The sequence below is a fragment of the Strigops habroptila genome, chromosome 11 (genome assembly GCF_004027225.2).
Source record: "Strigops habroptila isolate Jane chromosome 11, bStrHab1.2.pri, whole genome shotgun sequence".
NCBI lineage: Eukaryota > Metazoa > Chordata > Aves > Psittaciformes > Psittacidae > Strigops > Strigops habroptila.
The window spans coordinates 11,823,791-11,846,156 of record NC_046360.1 but is presented as its reverse complement, the minus strand read 5'-3'; the positions used below and the strand labels follow the sequence as shown (position 1 = coordinate 11,846,156).

At 39.1% G+C, this 22,366-nt stretch overlaps 1 protein-coding gene across 2 annotated transcripts in view; it reads left to right on the top strand.

The window, feature by feature from the left end:
- CCDC60 (coiled-coil domain containing 60) overlaps positions 1–22,366 on the top strand; it is a 71,159-nt gene that overhangs the window by 32,806 nt on the left and 15,987 nt on the right. For both annotated transcript variants that reach the window (XM_030501993.1, XM_030501995.1), the window contains 8 exons: positions 8,905–9,084; positions 10,820–10,936; positions 11,887–11,991; positions 13,654–13,744; positions 15,500–15,713; positions 20,328–20,418; positions 21,027–21,107; positions 21,548–21,670. In XM_030501993.1, coding sequence (XP_030357853.1) covers positions 8,905–9,084; positions 10,820–10,936; positions 11,887–11,991; positions 13,654–13,744; positions 15,500–15,713; positions 20,328–20,418; positions 21,027–21,107; positions 21,548–21,670 — 1,002 coding nt within the window. The remainder of the gene's footprint in view (positions 1–8,904; positions 9,085–10,819; positions 10,937–11,886; positions 11,992–13,653; positions 13,745–15,499; positions 15,714–20,327; positions 20,419–21,026; positions 21,108–21,547; positions 21,671–22,366) is intronic.

Genomic DNA, 22,366 nt, shown 5'->3' with positions numbered 1-22,366 from the left:
TCTAATGCTTTCTGAAATGTACAGTAGCCAAATGACCCAGTGTGCAGGAAAACATCCAACAGCCCAAGTAGGTGGAAATCAAAGGCAAAGGTACACACTGACTGTTGGGGGGGAAAAGGAGGTGTTATTTGAGTGGGTTTTTTGTGCGTTGTTTTTGTTGTTGGTTGGTTTTTGTGTTTTAATTTTCTTTTGTTGTGTAAACCTGGAAATTCCTTGAGTGTCATCGTATGACCTTTTATCAATGAAAATATGTTAGCCACTCATCTTGAGTGTTCACACAATGTTCCTTTGACTGCATCTTCATGTAGGGGGTGAAAAAACAGCAAGAAAAGCAAAGAATTCAAACCCACAGACTAACCAAATCTTGAAATACCAAGTTGTGGGAAAAGGTAATGTGAAGTGGGAATGGCTGCACTGCTGGTTTGGACCAAAAGACATGTCAGCAATACTTCTTAGCAACAATTTCGGACAATAGAGAAGGAGCTATTACTTTAGAAAAAAGCTGAGTGGAAAATGCAAGTAAAAAAAGAAAACTGGAGGTTTTCTCCTCTGGGGCAGCAGAGAGTTAAAGCAGTAAGCCCAGCAGAGTAGCATGCTAGTACATACTACAGGGAGCTAGGGAATACAGGTTATCTTTGTGGATTTGTCTTTTGCTGCTTTTCCTCCTCCTGATTGCAAAGGAACACCCAGCAGCTGTCTGAATGGGATATATTCACAGGAAGCAGTGCCTGTGATCTTGCAGCTTGTTTGTATGAAACCCTATAATGGAACAAACTGTGAGGAAGTTTTTAATGATCAGTGACAGAGCACAGCAGTATGAATTTTAAAATTATCTCCAAAATGTTTGAGGAGTCATTACTGGAACAGACTTAGCTGCATTCATAAAGCTTTAATATCCTTCCTTACATGTTAAAAGCATAATTAAACTGAAGATAAACCTTGTAATTATGACCTCATACCTCCTGTCAGTAATATTCTCTTTTTGAGTCCTCATGGTGATGTAAAAGAGGATGATGACAGAACACAGAGGTTGCTCAAACTACCCATCTTTCAAAACTACCAGTCACTAGTCCCAAGCAGAAGGTCCTACCAGTGCTTTCCTACTGATGAGTTGTACCCAGTCCCTTTAGGAGACACCTGTCAGCTCTCAGCTATCCTTTTACCTAAACACAGCATTAAAATGTAGAAAGGAATTTACTTATCATTGTGCAGTCTAAAATTAAGAACATCTGGGTAATCTGCAGATAATAGTCATTCCTCTTCCTTGTAGATCAATACATCTTTCTTCCAGTTGAGATTGCCCATGTAGACACAAAGTAGCTCTGACTTACTTGGTGAAGTACTTCCCAATGTCAGATTCAGTGAGTGGAATACAGTATGGCAGAAAAGACACCACCTTTGTCCTTGAGCATTCAAGTATCTTTAGCTTTGAGCTAAGAATTATGTCTTCATTTCTGTTGCTATTCTTACTAAAGCTAAGCAAACTCAGGAAGCACAGCCCCTTTGAAATGACATTCAGCTCTGAGGGAGAGCCTTTCTTATTGTATTGTTCCAGTGACATCTGTAAATGGGATCCAGAAATAACATTAAGTAATCCACACTTGCATGAGGATGTACTGTACAACCAGCAAGAAAGTAGTAGTCTTTAACTAAGATGTAGGAACAGTTACACAGCAAAAGAGATTACCAAAGTATTGAGAGTTTGCAGTTTTTAATTCCTAATAAAAGCAGGTTACCATAAATCACTTCCGTAGGCTAACTCAGCCCACCAAGACTATGCAAGTGTACTGGAAATACTCTTGTTAAGCATCACCACAGCAAATAGTGCTTAAAAAGAAGCATATTGCTTCAAACATGACTAGATGAAAATACTTTCTTTGTGTAAATAGGAGGTAGAAAAGCTGATGGAAACTGGAAACTGTGCAGTGACAGTCATCTAAGCATAGATGTCCATATGTGAAAATGACAAGTTATGGGCATCCCCAGCCAAGGATGTCTAGGAATCAACAGCTTTGAGCTGCAGGCTCAGAGGGGAAGCGTCCACACCACCCCATGGGCCAGTCAAGCCTTTATTCCCAAAAGGGCACACTAAACCTCTGAATGGCATTTGCCATAGTCTGAAGAAAATGGGTCCTGTGCATCTGTTCCACTGTGCTGTGCTAGTTAAATTAAACTAAATGTCAAACTGCTGGCAGTTCAACAGTATTCAACTGGCTGCTTTTTATGTTTGAAATTAGAAACTGGATGGCTCTTTAAAATGGTTCAAGTTTCCTGAAGACAGAGCTTGAAAAGTCACTGCGTGCAGAAAGCCCAACCTCTGCTAATGCATTCTTTATGCCTGCAACAAGACTGACTGTTACCTGAAGAGCAGTTTCTCTTGCTTCTTGGCCTATTAGTGACTGTGTAGCTGACTTCAGCACAAAACTGCTTAGATTTTATGATTGAAATGGCAGCTATTCTAAGATTTTTGAATTGACAGAAATGTGTTTTTATTGGAATTCTGGTTATGACCTTGTCTGTCCTTACCTGTGAATATGCGCCAATCCTCTTCTAATATATTCAGACAAGAAAGATGTTAGTGTTTAGAGATTGTGATAAGTTGGCATTCCTTAATGCATACGGTTTAATAAAAGATACAGAGGAGTCTCTAAGAGCAGGGAGGAAAGGCAATGTAGAGTTAAAAAGCAGAGTGAGGCAGTACTGAGAAGGTGAAGTGTTTATCTATCAATTTTACTTTCCACTGTGTTTAATGCTTCATAATGTCAGTTGCTTGGAAACCAGTGGTTTGTGCCCTTTTGCTGCTTGGCAGAAATCACTCTAATTGGCATGTTTCTAGTACTGTCACTGCTGGCAGTTTGCAGCATTTTGGGTTTTTTTTCCAGAAGCAAAAATTTTCTTTGCTATGAATGATGGCTCACATTAATTAGACAGCAGTCATGGGTAAAGACAGCCATTAAAGTGTATGGATGTAGGAATCGCTACCATCAATCGCTGAAAGGCTGCTATTCCCATCGACATTGCTGCTTTTCCAGGCTGTTCATTTGGGTCTCAATCTCCTCCCCTTTTGTGCAAAAATATGTTTGTTTGAAATTTGGTAAGTGGCAATAGCTTACTGCTTATTAGATTTCATTATCTGTCTAAACACAGCAGTTTAATCCCACATATTTGAATACAAAATGACACATTGTCACTTAATGCTCAAACAAAGCTAACACAATGCATTTCCATTATTTAGTAGTAAAATGTCATTGCTCTGTAATACCATTATGTGCTAAGGCAAGACTAGATCGTGAGGAGTGGTTTCTACTTTCACATGAAAATCCTGAGCCAGCAGTATATCATAGAATCAACGGGGCTGGAAAAGACCTTTAAGATCATCAAGTCCAACCATTCCCACAGCACTGCTAAGACCCATGTCTTAGCATGGGTCTAACTAACCCATGTCACTGAGGGCCTCGGCTACACGGTGTGTGAACACTTGCAGGGATGGTGGCTCCAGCACTGCCCTGGGCAGCCTGTTCCAATGTCTGAGCACCCTTTGGGGAAGGAATTGTTCCTAATCTCCATCTAAACCTCCCCTGGTGCAGCATGAGGCTGTTTCTCTTCCTGGTAAAGGATGAGGGACCTCAGTGAAGTTCTACTGAATATACAGTGAGGTTTTGTCAGTGATAGGAACGTAAAGTTGTTATTGTTCATTCTTACAGCAAGAAAATAGAAAGCCCAGAAATCTCCAGATGATTATTTTTTTTCTTTTGAAGTTTTAGTAGTAGTTTCTCACAGCTTTTTGGAGAAGAATTTAAAGCAAAGCCTTAATCTCACAGATTTATTTTTCTGCCCTTTATCAGTACAAAGCTGTCTTCTCTGTGCTGCTCTGGAAGTACTTCCCCTACTCACCTTTGTTTATGTACTTCAGAGACACCAAGAGCTGGAGACTTAAATGTGCCTGCCTGCAAAGAAAACTTTCATATGAAGATCAACAGGAACTGGAGTTACCATATGGCACAAGTGGAGGGGGTGTGTGTGTGCATGTTCTTGTGTTCTGGGACTTCTTAAAAGAGAAATAGCTATTTGCCATTCTTTCTAGGTTGAGCAGAATGCATTTCCAACTAAAAATAAGCCAGTCTTTTGGTATGTGGGGTTTTTTTGTACCTTCAGGTAGCCAAATGTGTTTGTGCTTCTCAGTGTTAGGGAACATCTCATTTTCCAAGGAGGGGTTCCGCCTCATTTCACAATGGAAGCAGCATCTTCTATATTTTAATGTCTTTGTAGTTAACTGAAAACTACTCTGAGACGTTTTTAAATATGCATTAATACGTGAATACATTCACCTGGTGACATCTTTAATAGTGTGGGGTGGTGTTTTGACTATTGAAGATCCTTGTTTCTTGCTGCACAACCTTCTGTGAACATACTACAAATTTACTCACACCTTACTTCAACTTGTTTCATGACTTATTTCATGGTCAGCTTTTCATGGGATAATATGCATCTTTCCCGTTATGCAGATCCTGGGTTTGTTTTATAAACAGACATTTGAGTACAGAATATTGTACTCGGCTACAGGAGACTAAAATAGGAATCTACACCTACACAATATTCTCCACATGTATATATCAGTATCACTGCTGACAATTTACAAGAAATGCTGAATTTGCTCTTCTGTTGTTCTGTGTGTGCTTTGTATATAAGGAAAACCACTGTATGCATATGGATTGTCTTTTATCTTGGCAGTTCCTCCTGTTTCACAGTTATTAGCTCTTCAGGTGTTACAGCACCTGCTCAGAAAGTTAAGGGACATGAAATAATTACTTCAGTTATTATTATTACATGCTCAAAAAGACAGGCCCCACAGTACCACAGTGCCCCCTAAAAGTAGGTAAGGGTGTAGATGACAAGTTTAATCCAAGTGAATCAAGCTTCCTGCTCTCACCAGTGCCTTCCATGGACGTTGCTTTGAATTCTTCAGGATCCAAATACTCATCAGCCTAAGTTGAGATTTGTGATGGGATCACAGCTCACGATGGGAGGGCTGCACATAATGCTCAGTGTTCATTTAGAAGAAATGTGCTGTGTTTTTAATCCACAGTTTTAGTCTGTAATGTTCAGAATAACAGTTTAACTGTATTTACTGTAGTTTCAAAGTTATTGCCCCCTCGCTTTCTGCTTTTACAGAAATGGATTGTTTTATTGCATTACTTGTTCTGCTATAGAAAATGCTTACTCAGAATGTTTTTAAGTGGCAATGTGCATAAAATTGCGCTTGCTCTTCACCTGCGATGCCCAGGCTCATGTTCAGTTTGTCACTAGTGCAACAAGTTAGGCGCTGCCCAGCCGATACCTTGCAACACCCTCAGCAGTGTGCCTGAAGAGGAGCTTCTACTGGTCTGGTAAGGAGTTATTGCAGATGCAGATTGAAATGCTTTTATGAACATACAAGCATTGGAAAGCCTGCGCTCTCTGTGGCTTTCAGAGCAACGCCACATTGGGTTTCATTTGTATTTACAACTGGCTATAAGCTGGAAAAGGCTGAATTCTTTCTGTGTAGAGTCTAGAGCAGGAGGTGTTATTAGTTTTATTGATATAAAGGCTGTATGTGTTATGAAAATTGAATAAGCCATTTAATGAAACAGTTGCTAACAAGTACCATGATCAGAGCGATATGTATGGAGTTAAATTATTTGACAGATACGTACTTATTTTACTTGCAGCTCACAATATTTGTTCACCATGATCATACTGTAATGTTTGGCCTTAGAGAATCAAGCTGGTATAAACAGACTGCAACTTGTTTGCACCTCAGGGAACGAGACAGAGGGAGATGAGCAGGAAGAGTTAGCAGGAACACCACCCACCACACTGAACACAGTAGCTTAGTGGAGTGCACACATGGGTGTGCAGCCTTCTGCCCATCCTTCTAGCAATTCAGTTCAGGCTGGAGTTACACCAGCTTAGCTGATCAAGGGTTTGGCATCCTGTGTTCAGGAGTGCATGTCATTCCTCTAGTAAACCATCTCCCACTGAATTTACTTGCTTACCCAGTACAGGTGAGCTTGTTAACTGTAAAATTTGATCTTCTGGGACGAATACAATCCTTAGAATGATTCCTTTGAATTTAGTGAAGGTGACCGAGTGTACTTAAGGTATATTTAAACAGAATGTAAAAAAACCCCAAACCCTGGTAAATATCTAGCTTGTCTTTACCCCGATAGAAAGATTTCTGGCAGTATTATAGCTTCTTAATGTTTTTCTAGCACCTAAATTAGAATTAAGACAAGTTTACGAGTTCCTTTTATTTTTGTAAGTAATTTCTTATTCATCAAAGGCACCAAGAATCCCAAATCTGAGCTGTAAAAATTCAATTCCCCAATACTTTAATGGCTTTGTGTTACAATTAACTGTTGACCTTGAGTTCCTAAAGGATTTAGAGTAATTTAATTAGTATGTAGTTACACCAAGCTCTTAAAATATGCTTGCAACCAATTTCCTGTGTATGTAGCATGCTAGTGGGTCACTCGTTTATGTATGTCATTAACCCTTATCTATAATAGATTCCTGTAGAGAAATCTTGAAGTGTTCCATAGTACATTATTACTGCTCAGGAAACTCTTAATTTTCATACTGATAAAGATATTAACTTAGAAAAATAAGTCAAATCCTTTTGTCTAAATGACAATTGAAAATCTGTGTTGTGACTACAGCTGAGTGAAGCTCAATTACTTTAATAAATGTATTCCCAATTTCATCTCGATTACATTTGCATTTTAATGAATGATTCTCACCTACTTGTCAAATAGGCAGCCCTGCTAAATTCGTTAAGTTATTGTATAAACTGGGTATTGTGAAGCTAGAATTTAAATGGAGAAATAGTTGATGTCCTATTCCAGCATTACACTGTAAATCTAAAGTGTCAAAAAGCACGTTGGTCACCTCTGTATTTGTCTTTATTTTACTGTTCTCCTGACAAGAGTCCATTCGTATATATCACAGAAATAATTCTGTGGAATTTTGGGAGGATTTTTTTGTTTAAATCAGGTGGTTACCACAGCTGCCTTTTTTTTTTATGCATTTCTGTTAATTTTTTTTTATTTCTTTTTCCATACTTGGAGACTGTAGACCTACTTTTTGTCATACCTGGGACTTGAAGGAAACCACAGACTAAAAATGTTCATTCATAAATGTGCATAATGTTTCCTATTCCTATGGGTATACGAGAGTGATCATTGATTTTGGTATACGCATATTAGTCTTCTGTATTAGATAAACCTTTAAAAATATGATTGCACTTGCCATTTATGCATTTTTCTCCAGTAATACTGGTTATGGTTGTTAGTGTAAAAGAACTTCCTGGTTTATAATTATCTTTCTCTACCACTTGTCTTTGGTACATGTACTAACCTCACAGTTCACTATTTGTGGCATTGTAATACACACCTAGAGCAGGGGTTCTGGTCTTTAAGAAGGATTACTTACATCAGTGTGTGCAGAAATGTAGGAAAAGCACTGTGAAGGGGAAAAAGTACTTTTCCATACAAATATGTATGTAAAATATGTGTGAGGGTGCTGAGGCACTGGCACAGGGTGCCCAAATGAAGTGGTAAATGCCCCATCCCTGGCAGTGTTCAAGGCCAGGTTGGACAGACCCTTGGTGACATGGTCTAGTGTGAGGCGTCCCTGCCCATGGCAGGGCGTGGGTAGGTACTGGATGATCTTAAGGTCCTTTCCAACCCAAACCATTCTATGATTCTATATCTTGATCATTGGCAGAAGTCTGTTATGCAAAATACTGGGTTCTTGTGAAGAACATTAAGCCAGTCTGACACGACTCTAAAATCCCTATGTTTTTTCAAAACATGCATTATTTCTTATCAGGGACATCTTATTTTCTTATCGGGTTGGTTTGTTTTCATTTTCCAAAGTTAGTAGAGAAATATCTAGCAGACAGGTTATCTACCTGAACAGGCAATGTGTTCAGGCTTGTATTTATAGCTGCTGGACTGAAAAATAGGATCAACAAAACCAATAACCTGAATAACCCATCTCACTGCGCAAGTGTGTTTTCATCAAGGGAAGCAAGGAGGGAATAAACTGCTCCCCTTGAGAACTAGTGAATGCTGTGCCTGAAGTCTGCACGCTGTATGACCTTTAGGTGCTTTAATACATGTCTGGTAAGAAAAGGGAGTTACTGCTTGCCAGTAAAACAAATGAGGCTCAGCTTTGAAGCTTAGACTGTGTTTGAAAGAATCAATACAGCCTGATGACACTTGATGCAAAAGTCAGCAACACCTTAAAGGGATGTGTCCTGTGCCTGGGTAGGATGCTCATCTGACTTGGATCAGTTTGCTAACATTTTAATCAAAGGCAGTAGAGTAATTGTGCACCATGTCCCTTTCACTGCCCTGGCTATGGTTTCTTCTTTGTTTTTTAATCTTGCAGTAACACCCTGTTGCCTTCAGCTCTCTCGCAGGCTTCACTGGCACTTTCCCTCTTGCTAACAATGCAGCCTTCTGACAGCAGGTGGAATTTAGCGGCTAACAGGCAGCTTCAGGGCAGCACTTGTCAGACTGTGACAACTTGAGTTAAGACAGTGAGGGGCCCAGTAGTCAATTGGCTGCTATCAATTAGAATTAGGCAGGGAGGTTTTAAATCAAGTACTGGACAAGGTGATGCTGAGTTCAAGACATCCAGTAGTTAACCTATGCAGTGCTGGAAGAGATCATGGAAAGATCTGTCATTTCGTACTGGGGAATTGTTGTCCTTTGTTATCATACTGCAGAAGGAAATACTAATGTTGAACTCCTGAATATAGAAGAATGTGAAATCTCTGTTAAAATTTAAGTTAGTGAAATAAGTCAATTTGATAGTATGTCGTGAGCACACTGACCAACTTGTGATGAATTTTGGCAGGCATCATGTCAATTCTGTGAAGCGAGGTGGAGGCTACTTTCGTATCCTTCAACAAGAATCACTGGAGAGGAAGAATGCACTGGAAGCATCCCAACAGGCTCAGACCCTGGTATGGAGAACTGACTTCGAGCCACCCATGTACTCCCTTGATGTGGAGGGCCCACAAAAATTAAAAACCACGTAAGTCACCTCGGAGCAGAGAGCTTCTGGTGGTCTGGGGCAATGGTTTTAAAAAGTGACAGTTTCCAGCTTCTGTTGTTACTTGGTATTGAGGCAGAATATTACTACTTGTGTGAACTAGAAAGAAAAAATACTTAAAACCTGGGTAAGTGAGCTGCTGGAAACTTGGCAAGCATGGCAACAAAAAAATATGCTTGAAGTGCTGTCTAAAAGGAGAAAGTTTGGAAGGTAGAAGGTTGGTGAGCTCGGGAGAGGTTTCATGGGCAACTCAAACTGATGCTCTGAGGAGAAAAGGAGGAGGCCTGGTGAGTTTGTGCCATGCTTTTCTTCCCACAGTGGGACCACAGTGTTAAGAATGAAAAAGAATTGCATTCAGCAGAGTAAGTGGCTTAGCTTGCAGAGTTGGGTTTCTTTGCTAGTTCAGACCTATTACTTACTATCTTCTTCATGTTCTCTCCATTTGATCATTAAATGGTCTTCAATCCTTTGGCTCACGCTAGTCTTTTCAGTGCACCTCTAATGCCTGTTGAACTTTGTAGTTGTCTTCCGTTTGTCAACCCTCACGAAGTGGTGATTAAATAGTTGCTCAGCAGGACAGAGTAGCTCTTCCAGAGGTTACACACCTTTGGAGCCTCATTGTGCCAAAAGCTCATTCACCTGCAACAGTCTTTTCCCATCAGTTTCCTATGGCTTTTGTCACTCTCAGGTGCCAGCTTCCTCTCATTCATCTTTCTTCCATGAACTGACTCTTAACTTGGAAAACTCAGTCTCAGAGCCATCTGAGATGCAATTCTCCCTTCTGTGCAGTCCTAATGAACAACAGAATGCCAGGACAGCAAGACTATTGTATACCCATTGAAGCATTGTATACCCATTGAAGACCATTGTATACCCATTTCTTGTCAGGGTCATAAAGTGGGACAACAATATATAAACATTATTAAAAAATAAGAAATAAAATCTTCACTGTTTCATGAAACTCAGACCAAGAGCAAACAAGCAGCAAAGGCAGACTGAGAGGTTCTGAACAGAAGTATATTTACTAGAATAACATTTACTATCCAACATTCTGAAGGGTCACTAACTGAATAGCTAGAAAAGGTGGGGAAGAAATAGAGTATTACTGAGAGATAGTGTTATGGAAGGAGAAAAGGTCTGGAGTATTAGTTAGAGTAGTTTGGACTCTTAGCCTGCAATGTCTGCATCATCTGAAACTTTCTCCTCACTTAAGTTGCCTACAGCTGTGTTATTTAAATGGCACTGTTAGTGCTTTGATCCTGGGTTAATGAAGCCATGTGAACTTTATAGGGAAACAAAATGATTGAATTAGAGAAAAAATGAAAGTACATAAGAACCTGCCTGAAAGCTTTGTAAACTCCCTGTTCATTATTCTTTGTAATACATAACGGTTCCATCTACCCATAACTGAGCCAATACACATTTATTGCAGGCAAATACTTTATTACACATATGAAAAATGTCATTGCCTTTGTTATTGTGGCCATTCAGATTATTGAAGTCATTGATTTTTTTTGCCAGGGAAGATTTCTTTCTTCAGCAAGGCTGACCTTAAAAAGATTCAATATTCCTCTTTTTCCTTTATGAAGGTATACATATATAGGTGAAGCCAGATACAAAATATAGGTGCTGATGTGACCACAATAAACAGTTTTATTGACTCTGTCTTCATTTCACATACTCCTTTTTTAAGTTCAGTCTTTGTCCTTTCCCACAGTTGCTCTCAAGCAGAAGGCAACCACCTTGGGATGTCAGAGAAGAAAAAAATGACCTTACAGTCCTTCATTCCTGCTCAGACCAATCTCTTGATTCCAAGCTCCCCTGAAGCAAAAAGGTATATCTGAAGGCAGATTTATGTCCTGCCCTCCTTGGTGTAGGACATAAGCAAAATTCACAGCAACACAGACCCATAACACACATACCTACGGCTGCTGCTCAGCTGGTGAATGTGTATCCTGAGAATTTCAGGAGTTCATGGTGAAATAGTCTGGCTTTACTAATAGCAACTGTTAAATTCGAACATTAGATGAGTGAATCCTAATGAGTTACTGAAAGCCTTGTATATGCACCTGTACAGAAACATGCATCATTTGCCTTGCTGATCTTGACTCAGCAAGTTTTAAGTTGCATAAGACTTGCTGGTGTAATATAGCTTTCAAGTCTAGACTCATTTTAAGGAAAGGCTCTCAAAATTCACATTTAATTTGCCTAGTTTAAAAAAAGGCCTATGGAAGTGAATGGGAGAAGATGATATTTGTATTGTGTACCCTTCTGTATATTTTAGATTAGTCACTAATACACGCTATCTGTTTTGTTCCAAGTTCATTAATCCAATTTCTTACCAAAGTATCTTTACGTATTTACATTTGAATGTGGAATAAGCTAAAATGCCAAAGATAATCTTAGTTCAAAAGAAGATGGGTCCAATGTTTCAAACTCTCACACTTTTTGTTAAGCGCAAAATTTACCAGCTACTGTAGATTCCAAACCCCATAAAAATCCATACCTGAAAGGGTAAATGCCAGAATCCTCACAGGTATGAAATCACTGAGCACACCTCCAAGATAAGGCCATCAAAAATTTCACATCCAAAAATATGCTTTCAGTATCTACAGTTCTGTGTCAACATTGCAAAAGTTTGAGAGGTGTCTGGAGTTCACTGGGACAATTAAAACAGGTCATCTGCTGCAGAAAGGTTCAGATGTACCTATTTCAGCCAACACGCTGCTAGTTTGGCTGTTTCCCTGATGCTATACTATAACGCATTTGTTTCTCCTTTTGCAGTGAACATCTCTTCCGACAACTGTGTGTCATACACTGGCTTTTGGAAGCTTTGACTCTTGAATCCAACAGTTCGATGCGTCCCATATTGACCTGTTGGAATCCAAAGTATGCGCGCAATGCATGAGGATAGATGGAATGAGGAGTTTAGGATCTTTTGTTCTTAATATGTTGTTATTTCTCTTCTTTCAAGTAATAACTGTTGGAGTGAAATGGTATTAATTCTGTGCCATGCAACATTAACAAATCTTGCATTGACTTTGCCCGCCTGCAGTCAGCAGGGAGTTGTGCAGTAACATCAGCAGCACAGCATGGTCCTCTGTTGTTGCAAGCTGCACAGCTAGGAGAAAATACTGAGCTATCCCAGTATATAACAACAAATATTGTTGTGGGGTTGTTTTTTTCCTTTTTCTCTTTTGGTTAATAACTATGCAAATTAAATACATACAGTAATAGATGTATGTCTATTCCCTCAGCCTTAACCCAGTGAAAACAGGAATTCCATATACATTATAATTACAGAACAAAGGCAGCTGTTAAGGGGTATTTAGTGGCCGCTTTTATTCTGTCAATTATGCATGGTAGCGATGGGTACTTGTAAAAGATGCATTGCTTCTGAAATTTCATACTGTTAAAAGTAAATATTAATTTAAGCTCCAACATTTCTAGTCATGTTGACATAACATGTATTTAACTTATTCATGAGCATTTGGAAAAACAGTGAGCAGTTTATGCTCTGAGTTGCAGGGCAGAGCTCTCCAAAGCTGTTCTGTTTTCTCTGTATATTCTCAGTCCACACAAACTGTGCCTACGTATAACAGAGGTGGAAGAGTAGCATTATATAGAATTAGCCTGGAGAATCAGTCCAGTATGTATTTTGGATGGATTTTTCACCCCTTTACATATGAGGACCAACAAATAGACTTGGATTAAAAAAAACCCCAGTTTGTCAGCGAGTCTCACAGATACAGACTGAGAACAGAGTATAAACGCATAAAGCTCTGGGTTCCAGGCTCTAAAGGGTGCAATCTCTTGTGTACTTCCCTTCCTCTGCTCTCTGTTGCTGTCTCTAACCACCACTCCCCTGCTTCAATAGCGTTTGAACTGACCTGCACACACACATTCTCATTACACAGTAACCATGAAGAATTATGCTTACATTTAGTACATTTAGATCAAATAATCTATTTGCACAAAAAGAGGATGAGGTTTAAATGTGAAGGAAGCAAGCTTAGAACACTCATGTACTTTGTAATACCTTTGTTTAGGTGGGGACTAAATGATAAATGAGACTACCTCAGAAGCGACCTCTTGTTATATCACAGCTGCAAGGACCGCAGCTTCCACGTTTACCTCTGTCAACATGATGGAACACTTAAACTTTTGGAACAGGATAGGTCTTCATTTAGCCAAAAGCAGGAAAAGTCAAACTTGCATTTACCTGCTCTCCTTTCTATTCATGAAATCTTGCTATACTGGTCAAAATTTTTGAGTACTTGCACAGAAGAAGTTGAGAGCCACATCTGGCCCAGTACATGATATGAGAGTTTGTAGAACATCTGTGCTTTCTGGAGGTGGTTCTTAACTGTGACTATTGACTTACTCGTGGCTTATACACCTTGCATTTTCTTTCCATGTCTTATAAGCAAACATATACATCATGGTAGCAGTCAGCCACCATTTGCTCTGTATTTGTTGCATTTCTTAAAAGAACTTATAATAAAAGCAAGACTTTCAAAATGGAAAACTAATAATATTGTTTTCACCCAGGGATTGTGGTGGTTGCAAAAAAAGAGTAAAAGAAGAGGAAGAGTTAAAGTTAGCAACATACATGTGGGAACACTTTATTACAAAGAAAAAGGTAACTTCACTGTTAATGTCTTCCATGGGACCTAATCCAACTTTTCAAGCATTTGTTTTGTTGCTTAATTAAACTCCATGATGCTACATTTTATGCTCTGGATCTTGTGATCACAGAGGATTTCTCTCACTAGGTTTTAAAGAATAACAATTTGATACCAGGTAATAGGAAAAGCAGTATGTAGATTGAAACTGTGGCTTGTTCCTAGTGATAAGTACTGATGTGGGAAGAATTAAATATTCAGCTAAAACATAACTAGCCTCTTGCTTGCATTTGCCCTCTTTTTAATGACCCAGAGCCATGTAACAGTACTTGTTCATACAAATACATCTTTTTCAGTCAAATGGGGATTTCAGACTAGTATCCTGGAAGCCTTATTCTAGGATGTTCTAATCACGATTTGTTTGGTTGCCTTTTTACACAGAATTTAAAGCTAAATTTGGAAACAAATGCCAAATGTTAAGGCTTTTAAAGAAAGCAGGATTCACTTGCCACTTTCAAAGCAAAGCCAAGGAAAGACGAAAACAAGCAATTCAGATGAAAACTTTTAAAAGAAAAATAAAGTTACTACCTGAAAGGAAATTAAATAGTATAAAACTATGTGTAACACTTGGTAACTGTTTCACTGTCTTTCTGAAACTGGAGAAATACTTTTCTTTCTGAAACTGCTGAAGTGACTGGTGGAAAATGAAGGGGGAATGAGCGGTGTTTAGGGGTATAACCAGGAGAACTCGATAAAGAACCAGTGGGTTTCTCGCTCTGAAGCACATCTTCCGTCTTGATCTGCATCAATTTGCCTAAGCTTTTAGTTCCTTTGCCCCCTACAAGCTAAATTAAACAAGTTTTGTCAAGTACTTTTAGAAGCCCAGGCAAGGCACTCTTAGAAATATGAGCTATTGTTGCATGCAGGCTATTTGCTCTTGTTATTTGTCAACACCTCATGACATAATTCAAACGATTCAATAGAAGATTACAATTTCTATTGGGGAATAAGCAACAAAAGTTGTGAAACTTTTTGAAGATCAAGACTGTGGTTTTATGCAAATATTCTTCCTGCCGTTACCAAACAGAGAGGGAAAGTCAGCAAGTCACATAAGGAACAGAGTTGTTTCTAAATATGAGGCTGTCTGATTTTTCCATACTGTTGGGTCCAAATGAACAAGAGCAGAAGAAACCAAAGAATGTGTCAGTCTTCATGTGTCTTTCAGCATTTCCATTTTTGAGACTTTTTTTTTCCTCCCTGAATTAATGACGATTTCCTTTGTGCCATTTATGCTAATATTACTTGAAGACTGCTTTTCATATCTGATATGAAACTTCTAATGGAAATAGTGGGTTCCTTCAGAGGCACTTGCTTTATAATACATATTGTTCTGATTATCAAGCCTGCAGAATTCAGTCTGCTTTCAGACTCCAGTTTTACATTCCTGACACAGGAAATTCATTTGCCAGGTTGTTGGGAGGAGACCTGAACATTTATCAAACCACTTCGACCTATTCTTCTGTGTACAGGAGAAGGTTGCTGTATTACCAACCCTTTCTGCAGCTTCAGTGTTCCTCATTTATCAATTAGCTTAATCTGTTGCCATTAATGCTGTAGCAGAGGAGTATTGAAGAAAGATAACAAAATCTGTGAGGTTACAGGAAAAACAGAAGGATCTAATATTGGAATTAGTTACAGAAATGTGATTCTTTGTTGTCAAATCACTATAGAAAACCCCTCCTTTCTATTGATTCTTTTTCTTCTATCTACAGAAATACACCTGGAAAGCAGGATACAGACTGCTTAGCAGGACGATAAACAAGAAAGTTACTCCAGGTTTCTCTCAGTTTAGCAGTCAGTCATCTCCCCGTGGTCAAACCCCTCAAGGCAGTGACCCTTCCACTGTACATTGCTCTGAAGACAACATCAAGATTAATGATGTGAGTGAGCCAGCACAAGCTAAAGAACGACAACCTCGTTTCCTCTGTAAGTTACTTTTTCTTGACTGCCAGTATCAAATGGAATTGCTTGCAGTGTTTCTGGGGAAAACCTATGTCAAAGACACTGCTACATGTACCGGGGTATTTCTCTTCAGGCATGTGGAACTTTGTATGAGTCACTGTGCCCTTCCCATTAGCAAATTGGCTTAAAGACAATATAATCCCCTATGAGTATTAAGTAAGAGTTTTAATTAATATTCAGTTACAGCAGCTGTATAATCAAACTGTCATCCACATCTATAAGACCCAACAGGCAGTGAAAACAGTGAAGCTGTTCTCTGCTATAACCAACTGATCTGCTGAATATGTATCTGTCTAACTTAGGGGTTTCTTGCTCTGTATTCCTCCTACTCATCCATCAGTGATTACCTGCGCTTGATAGACCTGATAATATTTTATCTGTTAGCTCTGCAATACATTTTAATTTTCAGTCTTTTCCCTTCCTTCTAAATAAAGCTGGTCTAGAAAAACATGTTAGCATTTAGTACTGCAAATTACCTTTTAACTGATAGCTATATTATTATTATTATTAGGCTGACATAACACTAAATTGCCACTCAGGACAGAGCTCTTGGAGTCATTTGGTATAGTTCTGTGAAGGTTCAGTAGCTACCAAAAAGGCAAGAAGAACCCTAAGAATGAAGTGGAAGACGAAGCAGAAAACATGTTATGCAAAAATACAAATGTTTTTGTTTGTGCTGCTTCTGTTCTGGTCTTTCCAATGAGACAGGCTGGTATGAGGAGTGGTAAAGTTTGATAGGTAAAAAAATGGTGAGGTCTGGTAGAGATACAGAATAGCTTCCATAGAAGAACCAATTAAATAGACTAGGGCTCTTTGGTGCAGAAAAGAAACATCTGAATACAATGTTTTGACAGATCTCTAACATCATGAAGTGCGTGGAAGAAGTGATTGGAGAGTGGCTGCTCCCAGGTTCCCTTGACACCAGATTTATGACACACCAAATTAAATTATCTGGCAGAAAATTGAAGGCGATGGGAAGTGTCTTCATGCAATGAATGATTAAACTTAATCATTCATTGCTGCAATATATTGCTGGAAGTATATTCAGGTCCAGAAGCAATTTAAATTAATAGAAGAAAAAACAATTAGTTGCTCTTAAGCGTAAAGGAATTGACACATTCTCTGGGTGTGAAAGACCTTTAGGTTCAGAGCACCAGAAGCTGGGTAGATACATCAGGAAGCTTGCACTAATACTGTGTACTACCTACACAGCCCCTGCTGCGTGTGGCACTGAGCACAAGTGAATGGCCTTGAATGGCATGAATGGGAGTAGTGGAGAATTCAAAGCTATAATTTCAAGCAGTTTGTTTAGAGATGTATGTGAACAATTGGGTTTTGTGTGAGAAGAGATTTGAAAACAATCTTGAGAGCCGTAACAGCTGGGACCTTTGTTTGCTGTGGGACCTAAAGAAGTGTCTTGTCGTATGTGTGATACATGGGTGGGATGTTCAGTGTACCCTTTGGAGCAACATCTCTCACATGATTGCCTGTGATTTCAGGGGACTGGTTACTGGGACTGAGTTACCAGGCTGGTCATCTCAAGGATTATGTTCCTAGCTCTAAAAAATGGTAGAAGTCAGTTTCCACAGGGCAGAGGTTGGAGTCTGTAATGAATTCTGAAGCTGCTAGAATGATGTTTAATCCAGGATATTGGTTATAGGATGCTTCATGGACAGATCAGAAATGGATGGCAAGTACAGCTGCCCTGTAGCCTTATACCCCAAATTCACAAACTTTCATGTAACTCATACAGGCATCATTTTGAGAGCATACACAACCCTAACCCACATGTACACATATATCTGTATATCAGAAGTGGGAAAGAGATTCTGTAGTAGGAATCTGATCGGTAGATACAGCTGAGTGTGACTTTTACAGCAAGATTTCTTTTAAGGCAGGAATTCATAACCCAATATAAAGCTTTTTGTTGAACTGTAATTTAGATGCTGCTGTTTGGGCACTGCTGCTGTAGAATGTCTGCTTATACAAATTTGATTTTCCAGTGCTGTTGGCTGAGTGAGGACCTGTACTAGGCCAAAAGTTTAAATATTCCATCATGTTGACAGAGGTAAATGTGAAAGCTTCAGTCGTCGTAGCTGTGGTACAACAACAGGTCACTGCTGAGGTAGTCTCATTTATCATTCAGTCTCCACCTAATTGGTCAAAGGTGTTACAAAGCAGATCAGTGTTCTAAGCTTGTTTCCTTCACCACATTTAAAAAAATCCCTCCTTTTGTGCAGATAGAGACTATATGATCTAAATGTAAGCGTAATTCTTCCTGGTTACTGTGCAATGAAGAATTTGTATATGCAGATCAGTTCAAATGATGTATATTCTTCACACTGAGAAGTGTAAAATATGAGACCTGTATCTGAGATATTAAACACTAACAGGGTGGTATCCCCAAAGCTTTCTGGCCAGCAGTTTAACTTTGAATTCTTACTTAAAAACATACTTTTCAAAAAGGATGTATAAATATTAGTGTAGAGGATCTTCTTTATAAAACATACCCGAATTTGAGGGATTTTGATCAACGGCTTTTCAATTGATTTATCACGGCTAGATTCCTGCAAAACAGGTAAATTTTAGTACCCCATTTCACAGATGATTAACTAAGGCATAGAACTCAAGGTCGAGTGAAATTACTACGTTCTTCTTAGTTTTTTTCTCTTTTCTAATTAATGTCTGGCTAGCTCACAGCCATAGAGGTTAATATTTAAACAATATTATGAATATGGACAACCTTGAGTATTGTTTTCCCGATTTATCCAGCTGGAGAATTGGAACAGGTTCTAATGCTACAAAATGAAGGGCAGGAAGGTATTGCGCCCTCTGTTTCTGATGATCAGCCAAAAAGAGAAGCTGTATCTTTGTGGTATTAGCCCTGGTTTGCTTCCTGTCATCTGTCTCCAAAATGTGCCAACAGGGCTGCTTTCAAGATTGGCTTTAAACAACTGATCTTGGAGAAAACATCAAATGCAGCCACTGCTTTGCATAGCCCTCTTCCCCCAAAGCACCAGTATTATCTGCAGAGTATATTGGTTTCAAATATCCAGCTGCTCAATCTGCCCAAATGGTTACCATAAATAGAAGGGACTGGGTTTTTCTAAGAAGGATTCTGACCCTGCATGCCAAGAGCAGGTGAGGTTTGTATGCAGCCTTAGCTCAGTTTGAGCAGAAGCTCCCTGCCCATATCGATGTTCCAGACCCTGTAAAGACCAGCCTTTGTGTTCAAACTGCTCCTCAGGTCTAGAGCTCCAAAAGGTCCAGTGGTGCAACTGCATCTCACAGGCTTACACTTGCAGACTAGTAAGGATCACAGTGGAGCCATGGTTAGAACTAGTCAGTGCTAGAACTTAGGAGTATCTGACTGGGACCTTGGCTCTCTTGAAACTCACCTGGCCACAGCTAATAGAGGATCTTCATTATAAACATGATCCTTTACATTTTTGCCCATTAGGTGGTGCCCAGCAACTTCTTCCATCCATGTCTTACACTTATCAATTCACAGTGTAATATCCAAATCTGTGCTTTTGACAAGCAGAAATAATTTGTGCTGCTATTTAACAGAGTCAACATTCAGCAGTCATTTTCCGTTATACTATATGTGGTGCTTCACAAAAATGTAGGAATTTGGGGGTTACGACTTCAAGGTGTTGAGTGCTCAGTAAAATGTCACTTATGACCATGTAGGACGTATTGAAGGCCTCAGAGGATGACTTAGAATTTGACAGCTAACACTGGGATTTTTAATGACAAGTGTGGCAGCTGTTTTACTGCAAGTGTGATTGGAGGGAATAACACAGAGAAGATGGCCATCTCTGCCTCTCCAGGAGTTTGGCATCAAAGCATTAATGAAACAGCAGTGGGAAGGAAAACAAAGATGTCAATTTGAAGAAAACCAGTGAGTTAAATTGGCTTTTCAGGTATTCAAGGGAGAGGAGAGTATAAGCATTCACATTACAGTGGAAGGCAGAAAGAGTAGAGAGTGTTATTAGTGAGGGAGGTCTGCTCAAAAGTGGGTAATCCAGAAACTATAACCAGTGAAGGGCTACTTGAGGACATGTCTTTAAGTTTTAGTGGATGCTGGTAAGGAGACACAGAGACGTAATTAGATACCTGTTGATGTTAAATGGATTAAATTCCATGTGACACTTAAAAGAAGTGATACAGAAGACTTAAAAATTCAGAAGAATTGCTAGTTATGCCACTAGAATGCTAACAGCACAGTACAGGAACTGAAAATAGACTTTCTGCGTAGTTTGTTCAAATCCACCTGGTTTTCTGATATGCTATTTTTAGAAGCATCTAGTTTAAAAAATATTCAGTATCTTCTACTTGATTTTTTTTCCCCAGCTTATATTTTCAAGTGACTAATGAATTGGGAGCATTCATATTTGGGTACCTATCTTGAAACCTCTTTAAAAAGCTGCTTTTCTTTGAAGAAACTTTAATTTTTAGAAACAATGAATAGCAGATTTCTTTAGGATGTCTCATTCAGGCCGGCATATATGGCATCCTCTCTGCAAGGAAGAGAGGAATGCCCTATTGAGTTGGCATGTTTTGGTTTCTTATCAGCCCTACAGAAATCAGTCCAGATAGCACATGGAGAGATCTCAAAAGATGTCTGTAAAGAAAAAGCTATGGTTAAGAAGACTGGACCACAATGGTACGTTACCCGATGGGTTTCTGAATGACTAGAAGCAACTCATCAGGACAGAGCTTATCCTTTTCTTCCTTTCTTTCTTTTTTCCCCCTGAACAACTGAATTCAGCATTCAGTGCATTCAGATGACATTCACATATTTTGGCACGGGAGGTAGAATAGCCCATCTTACTGCTGTGCAAGCAGTATGTACGTTCTGGAAAGTACCACATGAATCTTGCCTTTGTAAACAGAAGAGATCTTCTGCTCCAGCAGCTTTATAGAAAAAGTGATGTTCTATCTTCCTCCAGTAAATTGTTTCTGTTTCAATCATTGCATTTTTCAGTAGTGTCTCTATTACATTTCCAGCGAAGTTTACATTAGATTGGTTGCCTCATCACTCAATTCTGTGGTGGTTTCCACAGCTGTAACATCAACCTAGCAAACCATTCTTACAATTAGACTTTGCTGAAGCATTTTTTTCTCCTTGGTTTGAGGTGAGGAGCCCTAACTTTGTACCTGGATAGCTCCAGCAAGTGTGTAATAGTAAGAATGTTTCCTCAGCACCTGTGAAGGTTTTCATTCTGGAGCAGGCATATTGCACGCTACCTTAAACCTTGTTGTGTCTTACAGTTTGCCAACGGTTCAGGACTGCAGCGTAAACATGCGCAAGGACAGTCAAACACCAGGGAAGCAGAGACCCAGAAAGGAGGGGTAAGGGTACAAATCTGCTTTGAAGCACATTATAAACTCAGTGCTTTGTGTGCAAAGCATTTGGCATGCAAATGTCAGAGAGCATTTTATTACAGGAGACCAGAGCAGGCCAGTGAGACCTCGCAGCATATCTAGTACACTTCACTGCAATGCGAAGGCACTTTCCTGGAAGGATGTGACTGGAATGAAAGACTGTAAAAATCCAAATTTAATATAATTTTCAATTTTTTAATTCATCAAATTATTAGATAAATTGGCTGAATTTAAGAAGAAAAAGAAAACCAACATGTAAATTATGTTAAATTTGGATTTTTACTGAGAATAAGGACGTCTCAAAATTGGTGGGCTCACATCACTGTGTGTTTCAAGCAACACGTGCTTACCACAAAATGGTTACCACAAAATGCTAATTCCATGTTTCTGTATTGTTTTGGTTGCAGCTGCCAGATCAGCTCTTTTGTTAAAAGCAAAGCTAACCTGTGTGCTGATATGAGGCAGAGGTTCATAGCAGTCCGTGAAGAAGCAGCTTGCTGTTTACATGATATCCTCGTGAGCCTGGAGAGGTAGGAGGAAACTGGGTTTTCTGTATTCATAAAACACGACATACCTTGCTTCTGACTAGATTTAGGACTAGTCTTCAGGCCTTTTAAAGATGCATTTATATGGATTGACATTAAAATAAGAATATAGGGATAATGTTAGAAAGTTTTATGACTGTGTATAAAAAATATTACAGGTGAAATATTTACAGCAGTGTTTTGGGATATTTCTGAATGATATTTATGGAAATTGCTTTGCTAAAAACATTGAATATGTTTCCTTTGGACATTGCAGTCCTTTACACCAAAGACTGAATAATAAATTCAGTCCACATACAATCTGTGTGGCTGTCTTGTGTTTTCAGTTCAGAGATCACTGTATTGTTCAACATTACTTTGACTCTTCTAATAGGAACAGTTACAACATCCTCTGGCAAGGCCTTTTCCCAGATCAGTGACATTTCTACCTTGTTGACCAGCCAAACCCTTTTCCTTTCACCCAGAAACATTCATCTGTGATGTTTGTGCAAATTCTTTTGTCTCGGTGAACACCAGACCCAAGATCCTTCCCTACATTGCTATTCTGAAGGGTGTTACAGGCACACTCCCCCCCCCACTTCCTTCTTTGCATTCTTATGTTCCATTTTGTACTTAAGATTATTTTTTTTTGTCCTCAGAGCATTCCTTATCTGAAGTTGAGTCCTTGTTTTTTCCCTGAGC